Below are 19,178 nucleotides of genomic sequence, written 5' to 3' on the forward strand. Positions count from 1 at the left end.
GTGCGCTTCTTTTTCATCATTAAATTTGTAATGAACTCAGGAGCTCAGGTGGAAGTCGGTTTGACTTGTGTTTGCATAAGGATTAGAGGGACGTGGGCTGAGATTTAGGGAAATTTAGAGGAGGGGGGTCAACGTGTGTGGTTGTGTTTTTTTATTATGTGTGTTTTTGCATGCGTGGGCGGTTGTGTAGCCGCCCGCCCCTCCCCCAATTTGCGTGAGAGGGAGCGTGAGTGAGTGATGGAGGTTTTGGGTGGTGGTGGGGGGGGTTGTCTGTCTGGCTGCATTTACTGCATACATTTATACTACACCCTCAGCACAGGGGCGAACCCTGGCCTTTGTCTATGCGAGCCCGGGGAATGGGAATGTCTGGGAATGGTTTCCAGGCATGGAGAATTAAATGGCCAGGAACATTTTTTTTTTCACAGAAAGCTCCATGCAGTGATCAATCCTTTTTTTCCTCCCTGTTCAGCACATGGAACTGGCACGTTTCCCTCTTTATGTTTGTGTGAGATTTCTGACATATGAATGAATGTTGTCCTCCACATCTGAATCCCGGGTTTCCCCTTTCCTCCCCCCTCCGTCTGCACTCTGCACCTTTCCCTTTCACTCGCTTTGTGTGTCTGTTTGTGCACGGACAAGCGTGTGTGTGCGAGTGCGCTCGTGCGTACACACATCCGCGTGTTTGAGAGAAAATGAGTGTGACAGGGTTTGAAAGGGAACACGTGTGCCCCGGGACATATCGGACCCCTCCTCTTCCCTCCCATTCTGCCTCCTTGGCTCCTCCTCGTCCTCTCTGCTGCTCGGCCTACAAAGTGCCACAAAGACGCCTATCAGTGCCCGCATGCTGCTGCCACTTCCTCAGGGGCCCCTCACCTATTTCTAGCCAAAAGTGGGCTTCCTCTCCCTTTTCTATCTTTTGCCTGATTTGTGGTGAACCCCCATCATTCCCTCACGTGTCCAGTTCTGTTTAAAATGTCCCCGTATGTACGTTCTGCAGTCTTTAAGGAGAAGATGTGATTGTTGGAGAGGCTCTTGTTGTGAGCTAGTGGCTTATACAGTTTCACATTACATCTGAGTCAGTGAGCTGAATGAGGTCATGCAAACAACATTTAAACAGTTCATGCTGAGAAATGCGGCACCAGTTAAGTCATACAGGCTATTATCAGCTCATCTGTCGGTTTTTGTATATTTCAAACTCACTGCATGTCAATACGCAGAATATTTTGTACAATATCATATACCAGGGGTCTTCAATATTTTTTAGTCATGTCCAAGGAACGGCCCGACTTTAAACGACCTTTGACTTGTCTTTTAAAATCATACTTCATGATTAACACAATATTGGTTTATCAACTTTTAATCACTTTGCATTTTTTTTCATTCACTTCACATTGGCAGGAAAATCATACCGTTTGTAGACAAACTACTCAGGCAAAGCTAATGTGTTTTCATAGATTGACAATAAATTAATTTAACAATCCGCTAACACCAGATTTGTCCCGCTAAGTGGCAGACATGACCGCAGCAAAGCAGCGTAAAGCTGACAGCGAGGGCTGCCGCTTTCTGGTGATGTCGCCCAAAGTTAAATAATGTTTCACTAAAAGATGAAACAGTTGCATTTCTGTTATTTGTAAGTGATTTTTTTTAAACAACTCCTATAATGCCAGAAGCAGGAGCCCCCTAACCTACTACATATGTACTACTACTACTACTACTACTACTAATGGTAATAATAATAATAATAATAATAATAATAACATGTCAGATTCATGTTGATGTGTATTTTCATTTTCACATTTTATTTTTAGAAAAAAACAAACTTTAATTAAATTATCAAGCAGTAATTTGGCAGGCCCTCCCTGCAGAATTTCTGAGGACCCCTAGGGGGTCATGGACTCCCTGTTGAAAACCATTATCACAGTCTGTCTGTGTGTGATCCAATCACTCAAAACTCATGTAAATACCAAAGGACAACCCCTGAGGCTGAAGAGCCAAAAACTGCAGTTCCTCTAATGACCACTTGAGGCCGGCTCCAAAACAGAGTTAATCCCCATCGACACTCATGTCAAAATGCCCAATTTAACAACAGAAATCAAGATAGTGACAGCTTATAAATTGCTTTCGGTCATTATAGATAATTTCAACACTTACGGCAACCGTAGGAAGAGTGAATTTTGTTATAACTCATTCATTTAAATGTTATTAAGGCTTGAAGTTACTCATTTGAGGGCGAGGCCACTTGCTGCCATTTGCGAGGCATCACTACAGTCTGAGAATCAGATCCACCGCTCGCTCCTCCACATCTCCAACCTCTCGTCCAATCACAGTCACCTCTGGCTCCAAAAAAACTAGATTGCTGCAGCTGAAATGCTGAACTCAAAACTTCAAAACGTAGCTTGGTCCGTCATTTCTACGGTTTATGGTTAGGGGCCATAGTCCAGGATTTAATGCTTTGTTTGAGGAAAGAATTAGTCAGTTATTCTACTTGTTTATTTTTACAATTTAACTACAACAATTTTGACAACCAATTATGCAGTTCAGGCATTTTTCAAGAAAAAAAAGCCAAACTGTTTCCAGCTTCTTAACTAATGTAACATTTTCTCTATCATATATGATAGCAAACAAAATAATTTGACTTTAGAGAAGGGATTTTAATGTGCTACATTAATCATAGTGGACCTTTCCACTGATTTTTGGTATTTTATAAGATAAGTTAACCCTTTATTAGTCCCACAGTGGGGAAATTCAGTGTTGCAGCAGCTATGAGGTGCAAAAAAGTATTAGCAGCAAAAGAACAATAGAATAGTAAAAAAATAATTACAAATATAAAATTAATAAATTGTTAAATAATAAAAAACAAGGTGCCAAACCAAATAATTTGTTTAGTTAATTTAGAAAATACTCAAATGCAGATAAATTGCTGACGGAAACAACTTTTTTCCTTTCTTGAGTTATAGCAAAAAAAAAGGGTCTTGAGGCAGGAGGTTTTGTCAAACTTGTACTGGATTCACACCTGAGTCAATCATTTGAATGAGCTCTGTGCTTTGAAGCAGCTTCACGGCTGATGGCTGAGGCTACAGCAACAATGAGACCACCAGACAGACAGACAGACTCGACGGATTCCGAATTACAAAACTACAAACGTTTTCTTCTTATGCTCTGTTATTTTAACGTGAGAATTGAATGTGTTAGACTTTGATTGGTTCATCCGGGAAAATCTGAGGAACATAAAAGTGGAGCTCTAACACCCGTCTGTGGTGATCTGCAGAAGGTTTTTACCTTTAATTTCACTCCAGCAACCGCCGACTAATTTAGTTTCATTTCTTCATCACATAATAAAACCACTGATTATATTAACAGGTCAGAGTGTGTGTGTGTGTGTGTGTGTGTGTGTGTGTGTGTGTGTGTGTGTGTGTGTGTGTGTGTGTGTGTGCGGCTGAGCTTTGTAGTGTTGAAATTCTGCCCTGTGTCTGTAATTATGAGCAGTTAATTTGACATTTGAAGGAGTCGCTGTGATTTATACCCTCAATTAAAACTCTGATATATGTCCATGAGAAAAGAGCTTTACACTTGATATGTGCTGTTTGTGCTGTGTGGATATTTATAATTATATATGCTTCGTTATGTACAGATCATCTCAATGTTTTTGCATCTCATACAGTATGTGTCAGTTTATATGATTTCACTCTTATAGTTTACATGTTTTCTCATTAGGACTTGACAGTTTATTGATAGTATATTTATATCTTGAGAGTAGATGACGTCTTAGATTTTGAATATTGTAAGCGTTGTCTTTTCCTAGTTTTAAAGAATGAACTACATCATCATTAATGAAGAGTGTTGTATAAAATGAGCCAACTATCTTGTTCATATTGGCTCATTAAAATAACATACAGCAGCTCAAAACTGTGCAAGCGGATGCCGAGCGAACTACCACAGCCAATAGGATAAAGTTGCTGCATGCATTTTGTTTTGTTTGGATGGCGAAGGAGATACACATGCTCATGCTTGCAAAGACTTCTATCACGCACAATCATGATGTAAAATGCTGCATGAAGTTAAAAAAGTAAATGATGAAAAGGGCATCTCTCTGGTTTACTGTGTGCATCGCCGCTTTTTATTGCGACTTGAATGACTGATCCACTGCATTTTTTTTTAAACAGTTAAGAGTACAATAGATTGCAGCATCTGAACACAAGTGTTCAGCTGGGGACACATTATAGACACAAGTGTGAACGCAGACGTGTCTCGTCTGTCCACATGTGGAAACAAATGTTAATGCCAGGCGTAAACAGGCTGTTAGGGTCCTGACACACCATCCAATAATATTAATAATAATAAAAACATTAATAAAATAACAACAATAATAAAAAAATACTGAAGAAGAAGATAATTATAGCCTGGATTTCACCAGACTCAAGGATGCTTTTCGTAGTAAAGTAAACAAAACATACAAAAACAAACAAATACAAAAGACAAAGCTGAAGGTCGGCCGTTGATCGACTTCAGTCGGTGGAACAGCAGTGAGGAACGCAAACAAACAACTTAAGTCAGGAGATTGAAACAAACTTGTCATATTCTGTTCGATTACTTTTTTTAAAAACTCTTCTTTAGCAGGAAAAGATTGTAACTATTTGTGTCATGTTTGCTCGTGAATGGTGAAAATAATTTATTCTTTCATCGTGTTGTGTTATTAAAGTACCAACAGGCTAACTAGTGTTTTGAATCTATGCTGCCTATGTTCAGGTTTCCTTTTTTTAATGACAAACGCAGACTGTATGGAGAGTTATTTCCTCTCGTACGCACTGGTTGGCAGTTGGCTGCAGTCTTCGCAATGTGTTCAGGTGCAACTTTTTGGCTGAGACACGGGCGACGTGAGGCGGCACAACAGTTGGCCTTCATCGCCACTTGTTCTTTGATGTCTTTTGTTGTGTCTGGGCCTTAAGACGCGTCTTTAGAACTTGTCGTAACAAAGAAAACTGTGGATGAAATGAGGAAATGTGGAAAGACGTTTGACAGTGATTTATTAAAGCCACTGATGAGTTCTTTCAGTGATTAATTATCACGTAGCACGGAGGAAGAGAACATGCTGCGAGGAATACGTAACAGACAGAAATACGTGGCAGATTAGAGTAAGATTGATGGAGAGGACGGCAGACGTCCCAACAGAGAGTCTGATTAATAAAGTTTAGGATTAAGTGAAGCTTTGAATATTTATAATGTCTATAAGCTCTGTATCTGTGGGCCTTTACCTGGAAACAAGACTGTCTGACACACACACAAAGCTCCTCTGTGCTGGTATGGGAGCAATTGAGACAATCATAGTGGTATACAGACACACACACACACACACACACACACACACACACACACACACACACACACACACACACACGCACAGCAACTGCAGATTCCATCAGTATCCAGGAAGTTGTTGACCGAGAGGAATGTGTTTCTCCGACATGAAAAACTCCTCTTACATAATCTCCATCACTAGGATCAGCCATACAGTCGACTAATGGGCACAAACAGGAGCACAGTACAATCTCTGATGGCTGAATCTGGTTCAGGGGAGGGGGATCAGGGCACGCCAACCCCACAGACAGATGGTCTTGGAGGCATATAGACATACACACACACACACACTGTCTCTTCACTCTCATTTTACCAAAAAAAATGAACACACACCTCTCAGACAAAATGCACAGCGGTCAGACTAAACATGCACGAAACGCAAGCTTATGTAAGAGTTTATGAAGCCGCCCGGGGACGTCACACAGACACTCTGATGCTGGAAGTGGGACAGAAACGTACAGGCGAAACGGGATGACACAGGGGAGGAAGAAAAGTGGGGAAGACAGATGCCCGTAGGTCGACACACACGCGCACACACACGCTTCAGTCCAGGCAACAAATAGTGAAAGCAGAGATAACGTTTCACCTCTGGGAATGTGAGTTATGTGACAGGAAGTCTCTTCTGGAGATTTGGATTTGACCGGATCACTGCGACTGCTGGTTCGTACTGTAAAAACACGCGTGGCCGAATGCACCAGCTGCCTTCCTCGTTTCTGTAGGTCTCCTGACACAAACCTCAGCCAGCGAACGCCACATGTGTTTAAGCCCAGACGTTAAACACACACTGTGGCCCTGGAGTTGCACACAGAGCCACTGTAGAGGTTTTGCTTTTTGCATGTTTGCTGTGGTGCTATAAAAACAGCGATTTGTGGTTTTTATGTGGGGTTACATGCCGGACTGTTTGTTAGATGGTAGCAGTGACTTCCAGGGAGCTCCACTGGTTGCCTAATAGTATGCTATAACCATGATAATGGTATTTTACCATTGTGTCAGATTTGTCCAATGTTCCCATTTTCCCTCTTTTTATTCATATTTTAATTTCCTCTTTTTTTAAACGGAAATATCCGATATAGCAAATTGGCCTGATTTCTTTCAAAAACATTGTAAGAGGGCATTGAGCAACGAAAGGAGAAACGACGCAAAAATTAGCAAGAAATTAGTAAAATGTACGCGAGAATTAGTTAAAAGAAAAAATTAATAAACAAAACAAAATGAGCAAAAAAAGAAAGAAAAACAATCAAACGGGTATTTGAAAGGTGTTTTAAAACATAATCAAATCATAATTATTTTATATTATTAGAATTTATATTTAATTTTAATATATTTTTTCATCCAACACCCACGATTTGACCATCATGTTCTGTGTTAAAAGGCCGAACTAAACCCATGAATCATGTCTTTCGCGGAGTACCTGCCGGTTACCTGCGAGTACCCGACCTGGTGTAGTACTCTGCCCTCTGTTAGCTGTTAGCTGTTAGCCGCCAGCTCAGCCACCTCCATGTTGAGAGCCGTGCAGAGACAACCTCAAGATCGTAGATAAACTCTGAAAAGCACGACCTAAACCACAACCACTTATCGTCCCCATACCTGTCTCTTCCCCTGAGCTGTCCTCCATCAGCGCATGCATTACCTGGTTCAGTCTGTGCTGCTACTCCATCCAGCCTCTCACCCCTCTCCCTCCCTCCCCCATCCTCTTCCTCCTCCGTCCTCCCTCCTCTCCCTCCCTCCCCCGTCCTCTTCCTCCTCCGTCCTCCCTCCTCTCCCTCCACCTCCAAACACTGCACATCTTTGTGAGAGTCAGTGTGACCAGAGTGCTGGTCTTTGTCCAGCTTGGAATTCTTTACATATCTCGCTCGGCCGGTCAGACGGACAGAGTGACGGGCAGGCAGAGAGACATGTATGTACACGAAAACAGAGAGACAGACAAGATCGTCTCCCCAGCAGCAGGAGATTCTAGAGCACAGAAACTTGCTCTGCTTGGGGGCCACTTTTGCAAATCGACAGGAGGACAGCGGCCAGTTGCAGCCGCCCCAGACATGTTTTTAGGATAGTAGAACATTTGTAGGATTTTCGAATGTTTCACACATTTGAGGACATTAGTAGTTTTTAGGACATGTCTAGGCTTTTAGGATGTTTCTAAGATTTTAGGATGTCTCAGATTATCGGATGTTTCTCATATTTATGGACATTTTTGAGATTTTAGAATGTTTCGAGGATTTAAGAACGTTTCACGCATATTAGGACTATAGAAGGATTTTAGGACGTTTCTAGGATTATAGGACATTTCTAAGATTTATGGATGTTTTTAGGATTTCATAACATTTCTAGGTTTTTGGACATTTCTATAATTTGGGGATGTTTTTAGTTCTGTTTTATGATGTTTTTAGGATTTTATGATGTTTCTCAGATTTAAGGACATTTCTAAGATTTTTCTAGGATTTTAGGACATATAACTGATTTTGGGACACTTCTAGGATTATAGGACGTTTCTATGGTTTCAGGACATTTGTATGATTTTGGGACGTTCCTAAGATTTTAGGACATTTCTAGCATTTTGGGACGTTTCTCAGGTTTTAGGACATTTCTAGCATTGTAGGATGTTTCTACTATTTCTGAACATTTCTAGGATTTTGGCATGTTTCTAGGATTTTAGGACATTAGCGGCACAACTAGGACGTCTATCGGGGGGTGTGAGAGAACTTCCACTGGCACATTTTTGTGATACACAGGCTATATTTTGATAATATTTTATGCAGTCTAGCACCTTTATGTATACTAAATGTACAAAAACAATTCCCAGTGTGAATCACTATATTTTTATTGTGAATTAGAAAATAGTTGGGGGAGCAGATTTGGTCCACAGGCCATAGGTTGAGTATCACAAGTATAGCAGATACTAACAGAAAATGCTACTTTCTGTCTGGATCATTCAGGTAACTAAACAGTAAGCTGTGCCCAAAGACGGTTGACTCCTTCACCTCTGGAGCTGAGCCATGTGTGCTCCTGCTGGCTGAGACCCCATTAGATCTATCTTTCCTTTATCTCCCCCCCTGGATTTCAGCTATGTAATTAAATATAGAATAACCTACTTAGAGATTTTATTTTTGGCAAAACTGAGTTAATCTTGTTTTCTGTGTCTGTCTCTAAGGATCTTAGCTGCAGAATTCTTGCCTCTAGACATTGCAGGTTATTGATGGCTCACATCCTGATTTATACCCTCTTGTGGGTCGATCGTGTGTGTGTGTGTGTGTGTGTGTGTGTGTGTGTGTTCATGTGTAGTGTGTTGTGTGGACTTCGATCCTGCACACTCACTTATCTATCATTCTGACAGGATGAAACATTTCTTCTATTCCTATGGCTCATCATCGTTTCCTGCATGCGTGTGTGCCCTCGACCTGTATAGATATTCCGTCAGCTCTCTTCACGCTTCGGCTGATTTCTGCAGCAAATCCAGACTTTACACAACAAACTGAGCCAAAATGCGGAGAGAAGTCTGGGCGTGTTACATTAAGCTAAAGTTAACCAGGACTGAACAGGCCCGCTCATACTTGATTTGCAAACCGTACCAAATCAGCCGCCCAGCACATGTTAATGCCATTAACCATCCAAAAACAAAGTCAGAATTTAGCTGATAGGTCTTCAGCAGCAGGGATGACTCAGAAAGCAGAAATTGAAACATGCTGCAAATAGCTTAAATCAATGGCACAAACAGGACTATAATGTTACTTCCCGGTAACCGTCTGACTGTTCACCTGCCACGCTCTCTGTCTGTGTGTCTGTCTGTGCTCAGGCTCGGTGACCAGTTCTATAAGGAGGCCATCGAACACTGTCGCAGCTACAATGCCCGTCTCTGTGCTGAACGCAGCGTGCGCATGCCATTCCTGGACTCCCAAACTGGTGTGGCGCAAAACAACTGCTACATCTGGATGGAAAAGTGCCAACGTCAGCCAGGTGGGAAATATCATGGGACCCACTGGACAAACTCATGCTCCTCATATGGCTTTCTATATGTGTAAATATTAATGCTGCAAATCTGTTTTTTGTTACCATTTCGACATTTTATCTTAGCACAAAGACCTGACACCAGGAAACAGCTAGCCTGGATCTGTCTGTCTGCTCTACAGTTGTTATCACACTGACGTTTGTTCAAGTGTACGTTTTTCTGATAAGTTTGGTTTTAATTAATAATTTCATGCCATAAAAAGGGGATTTGACGTCATGATTGGCAGCTGTGTTTGCCAAGCGGTGTGCACATAACCTATGGCGCTGCCTGCAATTGTATGGGCGGGTTCATGGGCAGGAAGCAGATACCTCGGAGATCGCTTTGGTGCAGACTCTGGCTCCAATCGACGTCCCCGGCCACAGCTGTATCCGTGATATATTGGCTTTGTTGTTGTACAGTTGAAGGAAGTGAAGACATGTTGTCCATCTTTATATACAGTCATATGATTAAACACAGAGACTGTTATCAATCTCCTCATCTAACTGTTAGCACAAAGCAGAAATGCAGAAATATGGACGGATCAAAGTGATTTATTTATATGACAGCGTCTCCTCCCTCAATAAAAAAAAGCAAGTCGTCCCCTCTCTTTTGTGCATTTTATGACTTGCCACTTGATTTACCCCGAGACATGCAGTCAGAATGCACATCTGGGTCGCCTGCACATCCAGAGGGAACAATCTGCTCTTTACCGAGACTCGGACACAAATAGCCTGTTCTCCATCTTGTATGCAAAGCCCTTGAAGCCACACCCTATACTTTGTGGCAGACCTAAGTCACATTATATGCATTTATTCCGGGTTTATCCCTCCGCTCCCCCTCCTTCTCCTTTTTCTCTGCTCATATTGACAGAAAAAAAACATGCTTAATTCCCTTCATCTCTGCCTTCTACAAAGAAATGCTGGAATATGATTAGACAGGGATGTCCCAAAATATTCAAGTCTGCTTTGCTAATACAGTGGCAAAGAGAAAGTATTTGATTTGGAATTTTTTGGAGTAAAACTGAGTGTACTCATCCACGACATTTAGTAACTTTTCTAATATGTCTGACAAAGTAGCCCAAATTCCAGGTTTTATGTCAGTTTCTGGAGCAGGATTTTTTTTTAGAATATGTGGACCATTAGCCTGAAAGCGGGACATATTAAGTGTCAGGAAAACAAAACCAGTCCTCTGTGCGTATTTCTGTGTGTGTGTGTGTGTGTGTGTGTGTGTGTGTGTGTGTGTGTGTGTGTGTGTGTGTGTGTGTGTGTGTGTTCTGTGTGTGTATGGGGCCTCAATGCAAGTTTTGTTAAAATTGTAAGCCTGCCAGTGGTTGTTAAAATTCTTCCTGTGTGCCTGTGTCTCTGCATGTGTGCACGCCTTTACATATATGAACGTGTGTGTGTGTGTGTGTGTGTGTGTGTGTGTGTGTGTGTGTGTGCAGGCCAAGCAGCAGGACAGATGTATACCTACCCTGCTCGTTGCTGGAGAAAGAAGAGGCGACTCCACCCTCCACTGGATCCCCAGCTTCGCCTGTGTGAGCTTCGACTAGGTAAGACAAACAACACACACACACACACACACACATGCGCACTCTTACATACACACAGCCTTGCAGCACATTGACATGCATTGCACAGTGATGGCTGCAGCATTATTGACCTCAAGTTATACAAGTAAAGCCACTTAAACCATCTGCTCCTTTTTCAGAGTTTGTACGGTTACGAAAAACCTGAAAAAAACGTGGAATTTGTAATATCAATTTCCAGGCAGGAAAAAGTTTTGGAAAGCTAAATATACCCTGAAAGTCTTGAAAAAGTCATCAAATTTAGTTTCACAAACCTGTATAATAACACATGATGTGTTTAAGGACTGAAATCGGAAAATCCAACAATAATTTCGGTTTTTATATTTTCTGGCCATGATAAATGGTGTAATTTTTGGTGATTTTTAAAGGAAAAATAACTGTCAGCATTTTTCATTTAAAAGTTGCTAAAGAAAATCACTTAATTTTTTTTCTTTGGAAAATCATAAACAAAACCCAAAACACAAAAGTGTCATGTTTAAAAATCACCAATTTTTTTAAAGACAGCCCCCCCACCTCACCCCCAAAAGATCCCAAATTTTTTTTAAATCCGCTAAAAAAAATGAAAAAAATTTGCCAAAACTACCCCAAAAAAAGTTTGCCCCTCCCCTAAAGCCAAAATTTAAAAAACATAAGTCCCTCCCCAGTGCTTAAATTATCTGACATGCCTCCCCCTATTGTGCACCGCCCCCTCCCCTCTCATAAATCACAAACAGTCCCTATGATATATTTAAAAAGTCAGTTCTAATCCTGTTCTGAATTCATTATTTTTTTAAAAAATAATGTTTATTTTAAAAAGTGACATTATATAGTAATGAAAAAAACGATACGGAGTATCGATGGTTATTTCAGAGAATGTATGGTCCTCAAAATTTGCCTCAAAATCATGGAAAATTCAAGGAAATTTTTTGGTAAAATATGTATGAACCCTGCTTTTTGTAGTCGCGCCACTAAATGCACACACACACGTCGTGCGCTCTGTGTTCTTGCATGGCTGCACAGAGCTTTAGGCGTGCTCAGTGGCGTTAATGTTCGCTATCTGACCATCTGGCTCTGGTTAGCCCCGTCTCTCTCGCCAGGTCTCCAGGTTCATTCTCTCCCCTGAATCAATGCCTCCTCTCACTGTTCTCTGGCAGTAGACACACACACACACACACACACACACACACACACACACACACACACACACACACACACACACACATACATGAGCACACAAACACCCCCACACATGACTCCGTTGCAGCACAGAAGCACCCTAACTGGGCCTCTATAATCATTTGTCCATGAGGCATTAGAATGTAAGTGAGTCTTATGAGGTGGAAGTTGGTGCATTTTTTTATGCATGTGTGTGTATGAGTGTGTGTTGTAGGGGATTTTAGGAAAGGAATGCCCCAGGAACCTGATAAGGGGGAGAAATAAAGGCGAGTCTTTGTTTCGGCTTTGCCACACTATTGTTTCCCCCTCGCTGTCTTCCAGACGAAATATAATACTGCAGAGCGTTCCCCCAAGAACGATTCAGCTTTAAGCATAAGAGTCATTTTCATGTAGGAGGGAAGAAGCTCCCCAGAAGTGACTAACTAATGCATGTGAAGGAAAGAAAACTATAGCGATGTAGTTAACAAGAGCAGAAAATGTCTTTGTAGTGTGAAAGAGTCCCCAGTTCAGTTTTTCAGAGATCCATTTCTGCCGTTTGGCCCAGATATCTATCATAACACGACAGAGGAATGTGAGTGCTCCCCTTTCAGGCTTTTGGAAACGCTTTATGTTTATTTAATGCTTCCTGAGCAGAGAGGTTTGTGAGTGTGTGTGTGTGTGTGTGTGTGTGTTAGAGGATACACAGCCACAAGGTTACTTTGAAATAGTTTGAAACCAGAATTTAACTCCTTGTTTTGTACAGTAGATCCTCTGCTTTTTCCTTCATGTCACTGCTTTACATGTCAGTGGCTGTGCCTCAGCGGTAGGCACCACGGATCCTAAAAACTCTTAAAAGGCATTTAACTCATCAATGAGGCATTAATTGGTATTAAATTAACTTTAATTAATCTTTCAATACTCTTAAAAATGCTCAGACATGGGAACAAGGATTTTATGAATAGTTTTATTCTGATGTTGCATAGTGAAATTTCAAAAATAATTGGTAACGTCTGCTTTTTGTTAAATAATTTAATAAATTCCTCTTCTTGAATTTGTCATGATGGGATTCCAAGCAGTGGAATTTCACAAAAAAACACAAAATCACCAAGAAAACCAGCCAGAAACACCAGATAGTTCCCACTCTTATTGGTAAACCAAAAAGATACTTATTACTAATATAATATGTTCATTGTCTTTCGTGTGTTTCACTCTATAAAGGGTTGCTCTTTTTAACATTTGGCATAGATAATAGTTTTCGTTGGACAAAAGAAAGTTGTGTTTTAGGTTGCAATAAGAATTTTGCAAAATAAAATTGTCCCTCTTCGATTTTGATTACAAGAAAATTGGCCTTAACTTAATTCCAAAGGCTTAAAAAGTCCTAAATCTACCCTGCAGGAACCCTGGTAGTGCTGCATGATTCTTGCTAAAATCTGAATCAGGATTTTTCTCCTTATGAATTAGATCAGGATTCTGTCTCATTATTCTTATTTTTTCAACAACAGTTTATTGCACCCTCAGAGGCTCAAGTGCAAAAAGCTCACAATCAGTTATGATTGTGATGCGCTCTATATCATAGACTGAAAAATAATAGCATATCTTTACCTGCCGTAGCGGAGTCGGACATACTTCCGAAAATTAATCGATTCCTCCCCGGTGCTTGTATATTGGGAGACGGACAGTGGTCCAATTAAATGGCCTAACAGAGCTCTGTAGCTCGACTAAACTCAACGCACTGACTGTTGTTGAGGCTAAACATTTAGCTGTTTGTAACGTCACAGATGTGGAGAACTCAACAAGTACCAGAGCTCTACAAGGACATGTTAGAACATGTCAATTTAATGTTAGTTAAATACCAGTCAAAACAAAGCTGTTTTTGCTGAATTCAAAATGAAATACTTTTTTGAAGTACTGGCGTTGGCGGTTAGCCACTGAGATTATCATCTATAGAGAATTAAGGTGATGAGCTAGTGATGAACTGCAACTTCCGCCATCCCTCCGGAAGTTGCACCCTTAATCATTCCTACAGTAGCGCCCTCAGGAATAAGGTGGATAGGATGAGTTGGGGATGCAGGTTTAGAGTTGACCCACACAAACAAGACAAAAAAAATGAGAGGAGACCCAGAGGAGCAGCAGCTCTGTGTTCAATAACGAAAGCCTCAGCGCTCGATCCCTGCCTTTTTTTCTATCACATCCTGACTTTCATTCTGTTCTTTTTCTGGCGTTAAAGTTCAAAGACGAGGACAGAGAGTCAGTGCTGCAGCAAGTTCATCTCCACGGAAATGAAAAGAGGTCGAAAGATAAAGTAGAAGAAAGAAAGCTTTAGAGAGACACTGGAGATAGAATTTAGGCCTCCAAGCAGTGTTTGCTCATTTTTGTTCATTATTTCCTCCTCTTTTACTGTGCGTCTGGGGCCACTGTTACTTAACATGTTAGCATTCCAACCTATATCAGTGTGTGACCATAAAATTAATAGTTTTACCAACACTAATATTATTTCCACGCATGTATTCCAGATATTTGCCATTACAGTACCTTGAAAACATCTCAGAAATGGAAATCGAATTCCAGAAATTTGTCAGCAGATCACATTCACAAAACAGATGCATAAATGTTCCCTCTTTAGTTTTTCAATTAGGAAAATTTGATGTGTTATTTCTGGACATGTATGTAGTTTTATATAGATGGAATTTATTTATTAACTTTGCTTCCTTGATCGTGTTACTTGTAAATAAGAAATGTGTTCTTTTACAGATGTTAAGCTGAGTATTTTCATCTAAAACCATCCCTAGAAAAAAGAAAGTGTTAAAAAGTATTTTCCTCTGGTAAGGACACACAGACACCTGCCATCTCAAAGGTTTTTTTCTTTCTCATTACCTACTCAGAAGCCGAGCTGGCCCCTAAGCGTGAGGGGCCCCCAGGGGAGGCCACAGCCTTGGAGGCCCTCCTGAGGGGGGACAGCGTGCTGGAGAAAAAAAACAGCATCTGTAAGGAAGAGGAAACGTTGCTGGAAATACAGGTATTTTATCACATGTGCACAGGGTATTGTCAAAAATGTTTTTGTTTTACTCCTTAACTTCTTAATGCATTTTTCTTTTTACTTGGACTTCATGCTCCCACTGTCCGTATGTGTGCTCCGCAGAGAGTTCTGGAGGCGGAGGAAAATGGGGACGGTCTCCACGATGACGAAGACTTTGACCTGGATACTCCAAAGAGAAAGAACAGAAACAGAGGCAAAGTGAGTGTCACAGGCGTAGACGCACAGTCACACACACATACTTGTGTGTGTTGAGTCAAATTGAACAGTAACGTGGTTTCATCAATGCAAAATCTATGACATGAAAAAGCAAATGACTTTCATGGATTATGTTACACCTGAGCCAGATCTTAAAGGTCCCATACTGTCAAAAGTCATATTTCCATGTCTAGTTTTAATATAAAGCAGATATTGGTGCGATGTAAATACTGTGAAAGTATCAAAACCAAAAATCCACAGAGAAATTCACACAGGCCAACTTCAGAAACCGTGCCTTTAAACAAGCTGTTAGGACTTCTGTGAAGTTGTGATGTCACAACTATACTGCATAAAAGTGCCACTACAGTGCCGCAACATTAGCCCCTTTTACCCTGCCTGTTCAAGGCAGGATTACTGCGCCGTTATGCTACCTCGCCGTTAAGTACAAAAGGTACCATCACGGAAAGGAGGGACGGAGTTGTCTTGCCTTTTCGCTGCCAAAGGAGGTAATAACAGTGCTGAAATTGTGTTCACCTCATAGGGACAGGCAGGATGAGATTATGGGCGGGATGGGCGTGACATTTTGACGGCATGTTATGCGTGCAGCCTTCAGCAGGAGATCTAAAAAACAGCTGTTAGCAGTTAGCAGCTTACTCAAAAAGAAGACGCGGACGTAAATTGCAGCGTACTGTGTAAACGAAGAGATCAGGAGCTCCTTACCCTCCGAGATTAGCTGCCATATAACAGAAAAGGTAAACCATTGTTATTGCCTTGATTGTCACCCTAGAGGCTGACCCTTGTTGCATTAAATATTATGCCAATTAAGCCTTTTTTTTTTTTCTTCAGCGATGCCGGTATGCTATCTAAACTCACACAATGGATTGGCACGATGCCACTGTTGTTTGGCTTTGTGTAAAAAATGCAAAGGAGGCATAAAGAAGCGACTTCATAGCGGCACTATTGTGTGGTCTCTGTGGAAAAGTGTTAAGTCATTTACCTGGTTGCATTGACGGTTCAGAGACACCAAAAGCGTGGATGTGGAAGACCCAGAAACACCGACCAATCAGAGCAGACTGGGCTTCTTCGAGAGTGGGACCATAAAAAGACAGGCACTAAAACAGTGTTTCAGACAGAAGGTGAATACAGGTACATTCAGGCAGACAGTATGAGAAAAAAAAAAGCATTTTTGACCAAAAAAGCATGTAAACATTCTAGCAGAAATCCAAAATACAAACATGAACCTGAAAATGAGAAGAATATGGGACCTTTAAGGTCTTTGGTTTGTGTTTAATTGTCACAATTAACCTTGTTTTGGAAATATGGTCATTAATAACAACTTAAAGTAAATTTCTAAACATTTTCAAACATCTTAACTTATTTTTTTGTGATTTTTTTTCTGTTGTGTTTCCTTTCAGAACAGAGGATCCAGTCGCAGGAGGACAGAACCTGTTAACATCGACGACCAGGACAAACCATACGTCTGTGACAGTAAGGGGGAAAAAAAGCTTAATTTTTTGTAAATCATGTGATCAGTGTTAGTGTTTTCTGTACTTGTTAGTCTCCATTAAATCAGAATCAGTGTTTTCTTAAAGCTCGAGGAAGTGGAAACACTCTCTCTCCATATTTCTGGCTATTACAGAAATAAATTATTTAAGATGTTTTGTCAGGAAATCTTTCTCTACATGCTTTTTTTTTTTTTTTTTTTGCAAATGTTAGGCTTATATGTTTAGCAAACACAGACAAATCCCGTCATCTTCTCTCAGTGATAGCCCCCCTCTGCTTCTGTTCTAAGAGCTGTCCTCTGCAGCATGAAGAAAGGGTTTGCTGTTAATCCAGACCTGACTAGCATGCCACTTTCGTACTTTGACAGGGACGGATTGTGGATGCGGATAGAGAAAACCTCGCTGACTGAGCCTCAAACCAATGAATCTCATCCTCATTTTTGTGTCTTGTGCTGTCTTTCTTTTATCGTTTGCTTTTGTGTCTCCTCTGTTCCAGATAGATACAAACAAAAGCATAACTCAAAAAAGGCTGAAGAAGGTATCTGAACCTGTCGCCATCTTGTCTTTCTAGGAGCTGCTGTGATCTGTCTTTATGACTGGACGTTCTTTTTTTTTTAATTTTTGTTTTGCTCATGGGCATCTGGTGTGGGAATGGCCGACTGAATGCTAAACCCTTTGAGAAATCTAACGCTTTTAATGCTGTATGCTAGTCCAGGAATTCAGTGCAAGCATTGCATGACACTAACGCTATGCTGCAGGCTTTAATGCTTGCTCATTGCAAGGCATGCACCAAATGATGCTTTAGCAGCTGCAGCTCCACTAAATGTCACACCGAGGGATGCATGTTTTTTAACGGCCGCACTAGCTGTGATGTGATCCGCAGATGTAGCCATTGTAGAAGTGTTTGCACTGGGTCGAATTTCTTAACATGTTTTATGTGGATACGTTTTGAACCATGGGACTGGATTGGCAAAGTGTTGCAGTCTTGTGGTCAAAAAATGCAAATTTGTAAAGCTTAGACGGATATGGCAGCTGTATTGGGTGCAGAAGCAAAAGCAGCAGAAATATACAGTATAGTAGAAACTTCTATGATGGCTACAGCTCTAATGTGCTCATTAAAGTTCTCAATGACCCCAAGAGCCGCTACAGTATTAGACTTATTAGACTATAGATTAGGCTTGGGCAGTATCTAATATTTCATACCTTTCTGAAATTTCACAGGGAAATATGGTATCTGATGGATTAACTGTGCTGCGCTAACAGCCCCAGTGAGTGTGCTACTCAGCTTTTCAGATATAAATACAGAGCAGAAACTCATACAAATGTTAAGAAAAGTAATATCCTCACACCTATTTTCCTTATATAGCAAATAAATGCAACTTTACACCTTTTGAATTCAACTTTCTCTCGGCCACTGAAGACTGATGAGGCTTAATTCACGAAACACATTAAATCAAATTCAACAGAAACTAAATAAAACTCACCCAAACCATCTTGCTTAAGTGTGACGGGGTCTTGCCTGCTCCAACAGTAGAGACTGGAGACTGAGCTCTGGTGGTGCATGCTGTGCACTACATACAATGAGTTTGATAGAAAGTAGAGCGCCACTATGTGTGTAGGTATTGAAAATCATACCATCAGGATTTCTAAATACCTTGGTGTACTATAATAACGTGATACCGCCCAAGCCTACTATAGATCCTAGTTTTTATATTAGTAACGCATAAAACGCTTCCAAACCAATCATGTTTTTATGTTACATTTGTGACTTCCAGAGCTTCACAGCACAGCAACAGCAGATAAAAATATATCGTAAAGCTTGTGTTCTCGTAATTATCTATTTTTGGAAACAGTTGAAGGTGTACCTTTAATACACCTCTTGTGTTACGTTCCCATATCCATAAGTCTTTTCTCTACCATGTGAAGTGCTGAATAAGTCTGTAGATTTTTCATTTCAGCTGTCTGTCCCATCTGTTATCTCACCTCAAAGGGTAACTTTGGTATTTTCCAATACCTAGTGCTCCATTTTTTCATGTCTAAGTGACTAATGGGAACAATTTTTGAAATTGCTCCAGCATGGAGGGAGAGGGCTGCAGCCAGCAGCGGCAAAACAGACCGCAGCGTCGCCACTCAGGGCAGTTGTGCACCGTCTATTTACTTTCACTGCGAGTGCATGTTTTTGCCACTGACAGGCTCAGATTATTATTCTAAGTATCTGACAACATTATGAAAAAGATCCACTTTTAGTGGACGTAAATTGACGGTGTGTGCATGTCCGGAAGGATTAAGTTGTTCCCGTTTGTCTCTTTGACATAGATATGTGAAAATAAGCCTAACCCTTTAATTTAGCCCAATTTTAACTTATTTAATTCATAAAAAACATTTTCT

At 40.8% G+C, this 19,178-nt stretch overlaps 1 protein-coding gene across 3 annotated transcripts in view; it reads left to right on the forward strand.

Annotated features, from left to right (window-relative positions):
* dpf3 (D4, zinc and double PHD fingers, family 3) overlaps positions 1-19,178 on the forward strand; it is a 32,777-nt gene that overhangs the window by 4,130 nt on the left and 9,469 nt on the right. For 2 of the 3 annotated variants that reach the window (XM_042503697.1, XM_042503695.1), the window contains exons 2-7: positions 9,146-9,306; positions 10,779-10,886; positions 14,939-15,072; positions 15,196-15,291; positions 16,704-16,776; positions 17,287-17,328. In XM_042503697.1, the coding sequence (XP_042359631.1) occupies positions 9,228-9,306; positions 10,779-10,886; positions 14,939-15,072; positions 15,196-15,291; positions 16,704-16,776; positions 17,287-17,328 (532 nt within the window). In that variant the 5' untranslated portion in view covers positions 9,146-9,227. The remainder of the gene's footprint in view (positions 1-9,145; positions 9,307-10,778; positions 10,887-14,938; positions 15,073-15,195; positions 15,292-16,703; positions 16,777-17,286; positions 17,329-19,178) is intronic. The other variant, XM_042503696.1, reaches the window with a different exon arrangement.

The sequence above is a fragment of the Plectropomus leopardus genome, chromosome 16 (assembly GCF_008729295.1).
Source record: "Plectropomus leopardus isolate mb chromosome 16, YSFRI_Pleo_2.0, whole genome shotgun sequence".
NCBI lineage: Eukaryota > Metazoa > Chordata > Actinopteri > Perciformes > Serranidae > Plectropomus > Plectropomus leopardus.